General features: G+C 38.7%; 1 protein-coding gene across 2 annotated transcripts in view; it reads left to right on the forward strand.

Moving 5' to 3' along the window:
• PPME1 (protein phosphatase methylesterase 1) overlaps positions 1-8160 on the forward strand; it is an 86481-nt gene that overhangs the window by 21250 nt on the left and 57071 nt on the right. For both annotated transcript variants that reach the window (XM_006875408.1, XM_006875409.1), the window contains exons 2-3: positions 2629-2722; positions 3469-3561. In XM_006875408.1, coding sequence (XP_006875470.1) covers positions 2629-2722; positions 3469-3561 — 187 coding nt within the window. The remainder of the gene's footprint in view (positions 1-2628; positions 2723-3468; positions 3562-8160) is intronic.

Consider the following 8160-nt stretch of genomic DNA (forward strand, 5'->3'; position numbering starts at 1 on the left):
GAGGCTGTAAATCTTTACAGGAGCAGAACACCTCATCTTTCTCCTGCGGAGCAGCTGGCAGTTTCGAACTGCTGACCTTGCGGTTCACAGCCCGATTCATAACCACTACGCTACCAGAGCTCTGTGTTTAATCCGAAGTTTAGGCTTCAGCTCCTCAATGAGCATCTCACTATAATGAACACTTGATTGGTGAACCTTTTTCCAAACAGTGTACCAGTACTGGCCCTTGAGAATTCCAAAAAACTTTAAGCATCAATTTTACAGCTAACCGTTGACTTTTGAACTTTTTCTTGGTCTACAACTGAGGATGTTTCCATTCCATACTCTGCCGTTTACTCTCAGGCTTGTAGTGATGAATCCATGTCTTGTCACCAGTAATGATTTTTTTAAAGAAACTTTTACCTTCCTTTGAGTATCAGACCAAATTTTGTTTGCAAATGTCCAAACGCTTCTGTTTATGCTCTTCTATGAGTTGTTTCGGTACCTATCTCACAAACTTTTCAAAACTCAAGTCTGTCATGGATTATTTCATAGGCAGAGCCCTGGCTGATTTGCAAATAATTTGCTACATAATCCACTGTCACTTAACTATTCTACAGAATCATTTCATGTGTATGCTAAATGTTGTCATCAGCTGTGGATGTGGATGGGCGTTTTAATATAACTGGAGTGCTGATAATTTTTTAATCAATCTCATAAATAGTATTTAAGTACCGCAATTAATTTAGTCAATCCCCTGTTGATGTCCATTTGATTGTTTCTAATTTTGCTGTATTACAAATATTGACTATTAGTGTCTTGAATCAGTTCTGACTCATAGCAACTATTTACAATTTTTAGTTGTAAAAAGAAAACATTATATGTTAATGAAATTCTTTACATATGTTTTTGTTGTTGTTAAGTGCTGTCAAGTCAGTTTCAACTCATAGCAATCCTGTATAGGGTTTTCGAGCAGCTGCTGGTGGGTTTGAATCTCCTAACTTTGTGGTTGGCAATCTAGTACTTATCCTACAGTGCCACACCAGGACTCCCAAGTCAGACGCTATTTTGATTCCATTTATATGAACTATATGTTGTTGTTGTTAAGTGCTGTCGAGTCCTTTCCAACCCATAGCGACCCTGTATAGGGTTTCCGAGGAGCGGCTGGGAAGCTTGAAGAGCTGACCTGGCGGTTCGAACCGACTTTGCAGTCCAGCACATTAATCCACAGTGCCACACCAAGACTTCTATAGTATAGACAAGTTCATAGAGACAGAATGTAAATTATTGGCTGCTTAGGCCTAGAAGATTTGGGCAGGAAATGGGTGATTTATAAAAGATACAGAGTTTCTTTTGAGGGTGGAGAAAATGTTCTTAAATTGATTGTGGTGGTGGTTGGTATCTATCAACATATGTAAGTTATTTTTGCCTAAAATGGTAATATGTGTATTTGTTTATTTTATGTATCCTTCCTAGAGTCACGCTATAGGATTAGCACTGGGCCACAAGATCGGTTAGAACCACAAGGTCAGTGGTTCAAACTTGGTAGCTGCTCCTTGAGTACCCTGTACAAGGTCACTGTGAGTTGAAACTGACTTGATGGCATTTAACAACAACAAAACATATATAAAAATTTCATTCATATATAAAGTTTTCATTTTACAACTAAATAGTATTTTTTTATGTACCACAATTGATTTAGCCAATCCCCTAATTTAGCCAAACCCCTGCTGATGTACATTTGGTTGTTTCTAATTTTGCTCTATTATAAACGTTGTTGTTGCTGTTAATAAGTGCCATAGAGTCAGTTCTGACTCATAGTAACACTGTGTAGGGTTTCCTGGGCTGTAAATCTTTGTGGAAGCTGAAAGCCTCTTAATTTTCCCTAGGAGTAACTGATGGACTCAAACTACCAACCTGTGGTTCCCAGTCCAGTTTTATTCTACAGAGCCACCACACTCGCAAACATTGACTAGATAAGTCATTTTTACTTATATGTGAGCATTGTATCTTTAGATAAAATTCAGAATATTTGATATTGCCAGTTTATCCTCCATGAAGAATTGTACATTGTTTGTTTGGAAAATGACAAGTATGAAAGAGTGTGAAGGATTGAAAGTGTGAAGAATGGTAATATGTGTCCTTCCTGGAGTGGCACTATAGGATAAGCACTGGACCTATAGTAGTAAAAAATGGTTGTAGCAGGAATCTTAAAGCTGGGTGAGAGTATATGATGAGCTTATGCCAAGAGAAAGGAGCGAATACTGGCTGTTTTGTTATTAAAATAAGTATAGAATCTATTTTGTTATTAAAATAATCAATTTCCTAAAATCTAACATTAGTACTGTTAATTGCATATTTAAGCTTACTTAGACAAACTACCAGCTATTCCACAGGAGAAAGATGAGGCTTTCTGCTCCCGTAAAGATTTACAGCCTTGGAAAGACTGTACAGGGTCGCTATGAGTCGGAACTGACCCCACGGCACATAACAACAAGACTTTAATTTGTTTTTTGTGTGAAAACAATCTTTAAAAGAAAATACCCTTGGTATTTTAATTTCATATTTACGTTTAGCATTTGTTGACCAAGAATTTTTCTTTTCATGCATAAATACTTTTTACTTGAAATGTATCTTTTCCCCCCTTAGCCCTGGAAGAAAGCGAGACTTTTCCCCTGTTTCTTGGAGTCAGTACTTTGAGTCCATGGAAGATGTGGAAGTAGAGAATGAAACTGGCAAAGATATATCCTTTTTCAAAATGGTTAATTAATAATAATCTTATAATACTGTCAATGTTTAAAAAATGTGTGAAGTTTCTGAATTATCCTTTATTCTTGCTGTTTATTTCATTTTGTTCCTCATTTATGCAGTGTGGAATATTGCTTGTAAGGCCATGTCAGTATCTCACTTTCATTGTCTAATCAAGGGAAAGGATTAAGAAATAGATTGTGGATCCGGATACATCATATAAATTGCCCAGGGAAAGGTTTCAAGAGTCAAGTGAGTTGAACTGATTTAATATCTTAAAAAAAAAGTCTGTGTTGTATCTTCATTAGAACAAAGGGAATATATTTTTTTTCCACTGGGGGATAAAAGATATGCTATGTGCTTCAATAAGGAGCTCTGGTAGCATAGTGGTTACGAATCGGGCTGCTAATCTCACAGTCAGCAGTTCAAAACTACCAGCTGTTCCGCGGGAGAAAGATGAGACTTTCTGCTCCTATAAGGATTTACAGCCTCGGAAACCCTGTACAGGGGTTACTATGAGTGGGAACTGACTCTACGGCACAATACAACAACAACAATGTGCTTCAAAACAGATTTGGTGTCTCAGAAACCTAGAGAATTAAGTTTTTCTTAATTTTGGAAGTCTGTAGCTTTGCATATAGTTTGCTGCTGCATGTGTTTTCTAATTAGTGTCGTTATGACTAAATAGTCTACAATATTAGTGTGTGAAAACTTAGATTTGTTATCTTTAACTATTCATACACTTTTCGAGTTTACAAGAGTGGTTCAGAGGGTCCAGTTCTACTCCTTCTCCACGGGGGAGGCCATTCTGCCCTTTCCTGGGCTGTGTTCACAGTAAGTAAATCCTTGATATATAGTGCAAGTTGATTTTGGCATAATCATTGTCTGCTTCTGAATGAATATGATTAGTCTAACCTCTTCCACATGGCTTGATATAAGAAGGTTAGGAAATTGAGTTCATTCCTGAATATTTATCCTGGTAGGGACAAGATTTCTATATATTTAAACCAGAGGTTTTTCACTACATGGGACTTAATACTTGGTGAATTCTTGAAACAGTCTGTAAATTTAATAATGTATGTGCATTGAGATTAGGGGGATGGAATTTGTGCCTTTTCAAAAAGTAGGGGTCATATGCTGGTAATGTAAATAATGGGTTGTGAGTAGATAAGCAGATGTATTTTATTGAGGCACTGTAAGTATCGATGAAAGACCATTTAATACAACTGTTATTTAAAGTTACGCACCAAACACTTAAAGCCAATTATGAAGAAACTGAAAAATTCTATCAACTTCTTCAAAATGAAATTGATAAAACATGCAATTAAAATGCATTGGTAATTATTGGTGATTGGAAACAACATGACCCCACCAGATGGAATACATAGGAATCAAATTGCCTACATCTGTGGGAAGAGACAATGGAGAAGCTCAGTATCAGCCAAAATTTAAGGCCGGGACCAGCTATGGAACAGATCATCAATTGCTCTTATGTATGTTCAGGCTGAGGCTGAAGAAAATTAAAACAAGTCTACAAGAGCCAAAATATATTGAATATATCCCACTTAAATTTAGAGACCATCTCAATCAAGAACAAATATGCATTAGACACCAATGTCTGAAAACAAGAGTCGTGGTGGGATGACATCAGGAACATTATCCATGAAGAAAAGACCAAAGTAGATGTCAGAAGAGACTAAAACTTGCTTTTGAACACAGAGACGCAGAAGCGACTGAAGAAATGTTAGAGTAAAAAGCTGAACACAACAGGGCTCTGTGATACAGAGATCGAGGCATAGTCTAAAGAGGGGAAATAATACTAAGGTGCTTGACTATCTTATGAATATTGGTTGCCCCTCTTACTTTTGTAAAATAGACACTTGAGTGGGATAAAAAGGAGTATCGGGAAACATGATTACAGAAAGAACAAAGATTTCACTTTGTGGAATAAGGTGCACCTGACTCAAACCATGATATTTTCAATCACCTCATATGCATATGAAAGCTGAACAATTAATAAGCAAGACTGGCTTCCATCTCTTCAGTTCTGTTCTTTGCCCTTTCAGTATATTGTCCATTTCTGATATTTTATTAGTAATCGTTTGGATCTCTTTTTTCAGGTTTTGAATTATTTCCAAGGCTGTATCTATCTTATGTGATTGTTCCTGTAGCACTTTCCTGACTTGTCCCTTTTTTTCTCAATTCCTCTGTGGAGCGTTTGGATGCACCTCAATATCATTCTCCTGAATTCCCTCTCAGGCAGTTCCAAAGCCTGCCCTCTTTCTAATGGGAAGTCTAGATCTACCTCTAGCACATTTGCCTGACTGTATCTTGTTTTGGACATGTGCCGAAATCATCAGTTGTTTCTTGGGCATCTCCAATAATTGTGTGTGTTTTCAATAATTAGATGAATGTATGTTCATGTATTATTAAGCTTTCTGATTGCTTCCAGGTAGATGTGATCAGGAGATGGGCCTCCCTTGTTACTTTTCTTATTAGCAGGTGTTTGCTGTCTATCTGATGTATAGCAGCTGGTATGGCTCTTGCCTGGATGGTGGGATTTTACAGTGTGTGATTGCAGCTTGGCTAAATGCTCAATTGCTGTCTTTTCTTGAGTAACCTAGGGAAAGAGCCCCATGAAGGTAAAAGGGGGACCAAAAAACACAACACCAATAGCAAACAAAAAAACAGATTGGGTACTACAGTCTGCATAAAAGAAAAGAAAAAAAAATCTGTAGCAAAATATGAATATGACTTTAATGCCCGTTTCAGCTTCTTTTCTTCAAAGCTGCCTGAGAATTTTCAAGGTGTTACTGTTGCTCCTAATGACGTAACTCATATTTAATTTTCAGCCTGTTTCCTCTTTAGTCTGTCTCTCTCGCACTCCACAACTCCTGTTCAGGACTTTTTCCTCGTGGTAAACAGTTCAGGGCTGGCTGTAGCTGTTTTGGGAGACCGTTAGGTTTTAAGCATTGTCTTCCCCCTTCTTAGATTCTGCGTGCAGTAGTCTTTGCTGAGCAGATCCTTGCACAGATGCATAGTAGAACCTTTGGGGGGGGGGAGGGGGCAGTCCAGTCGCTCAGGCACCCTCTCAGGTCACCAAAGTAGATGTGTACAGACAGAGACCAATGAACAGAGAAAAAAACCAAGAATGCCTACACCTTTATCTCCGAGGATCAGAGTGGTGGGAGCGCTCCTCTGATCCTCACCCACTCTGTCACATCACACCCAAGATGGCTGCTCTGGGAGCAGCTGGGAGCCGCAGATCAGAAAACACCACCTATCTTGCTTCTGCTACAAATTCCACTGGCTGTAAGCCTTTGATCTTTCTAATTCTGAGTTCTGGAACCGTCCCCTGAACCTGCTTTGTCCTGTCTTCTGTGTTATTGCTGGCAGACTTCTGTACCACACTTCTCCCTAATCCACCATTAAGCCTTAATAAGGAAGACTAAAGAAGAATTAATACCTTTGAATTGTGTTAGTGAAGAATATTAAAAGTACCATGAACAAAAACAAATCTGTCTTGGAAGAAGTATAGCCAGAATGGTCCTTGGAAGTGAGGGTGGCAAATGAAAAAGGACATCATGCTTGGCAAAATGGACGCTTGGAAAAGAGGAAGGACCCCCCACCCCCCAACATGACAGATTGACATTGATTGCAACCATGGACTCATGTCATTGACAGTGACCTGAAAACAGTTGTGAGGATGGCACAGGACCAGGCAGTGTTTTGTTCTATCGTGCATAGGGCTGCTATGAGTTGGAACCAACTTGATGGCACCTAACGAAAACAGGTTGAGTTGCAGGTACTTTTCAAAACTTCACATTACACTGCTTCACTTTCATTAAAGACTTACATTAATACCTGTTTTCACTAACAGAAAGAAATAAGATGAGGATTTTTGCTTTTATAATTAAAAACTAAAAACTAGCATTCAGCATTTGTTTTGCAGTGAGCTGTTAAAGAGGCAGCACATACCTTGAGCAGGGAGACTAGTGTCCTGGAGCTCCTTCCCCAGGAACAATACTGGTTTTAACATCCAGCCGCCATAGTTTTGAAGAGTCACTGTGCGCACTATATGTTAGTGTGATTTTAGGGTTTATGTGTTATATGGTGTGATTTCATAGGTTAAATTTTGGAGGTCTGTAAACTCTCAGTTTTTTCCTATATAAATTAATGGTAATTGCTTTTTAACTTTATGCCTTAAAAAGGTTTCATAGGCACAATCTACTGTCAGTGGGAGAAACCTATAATGTCTTGCCTTTGTCTCTCTCACAGAGCTAGCTTATTGTGGCCTCTAAATGGAAATGGCCTATACATTTTTGGAAAGGGTTTCTTCATTTAAAAAATAATACTGTATATTTTAATGGCATTTAGGAGTGGTATGATTTGCCCATAATTGCCAAGTTTTTTCATGTCTCTGGCACTTTTCAGTAGAAATACAATAGAAGCCACATTATTTAAAGTTTTCTAGTTGTCACAAGGAGCTCTGGTAGCGTAATGGTTATGAATCGGGCTGCGAACCACAAGGTCAGCAGTTCAAAACTATCAGCTGTTCTGTGGGAGAAAGTTGAAGCTTTCAGCTCCCGTAAAGATTTACAGCCTTGGAAACCCTGTACAGGGTCGCTGTGAGCCAGAACCAACTCCATAGGACATAACCACCGCCAACCAGTTGTCACTTTAAATAGATAAACAGAAACAGGTGAAATTAATATATATTTTAATTAACCCAATTTACATAAATTTAGTACTATCATTTCAACTGGTAACTAATGTAAAATATTAAGACATTTTGCATTTTTATAAAAATATTGTTGTTGTTAAGTGCTGTTGAGTTGGTTCCAACTCATAGCAACCCTGTATAGCGTTTCCAAGGAGCAGCTGGTGAGCTTGAACTGCCGACCTTGCAGTTCAGACGACTTTGCAGTGTGGCACATTAACCCACAGTGCCACACTAGTTAAATACCCTGGGGTGGTGCTGTAGGATAATCACTGGACTGGGAACCACAAGGTCACCAATTCAAACCCACCAGCTGCTCCTCAGAAACCCTATATACAGAGTCGCTGTGAGTTGGAATTGACTCAGTGGCACTTAACTAACAACGGCTGTGTATAAGATAATTCATAGGTTACAGGGTAGACATGTTAATTTGGGTAAAGGTAATATACAGTAAAAGAGAGGAGGAAGGTTGGCAACAGAATGATGGAAAGGAGTGCAGAGGTAAATACTGTCATATGCACAATGCTATGATAATGGTGATTTGTGGGTAGGTGCAAGAACAGACAACCCTTCCAAGACTAAGCTTCAACGGAAATACACGCTCTGATTGGTGACCACACACATCACCAATGGGGGGAAGTGGGGTAAAAGCAGCAATGAAATGGCAAGCTAAGCCCTACAATGTTCAGTGGACTTCTGTGGACCCAGTTGGG

This window comes from Chrysochloris asiatica, unplaced genomic scaffold (genome assembly GCF_000296735.1).
Source record: "Chrysochloris asiatica unplaced genomic scaffold, ChrAsi1.0 scaffold00326, whole genome shotgun sequence".
Classification (NCBI taxonomy): Eukaryota; Metazoa; Chordata; class Mammalia; order Afrosoricida; family Chrysochloridae; genus Chrysochloris; species Chrysochloris asiatica.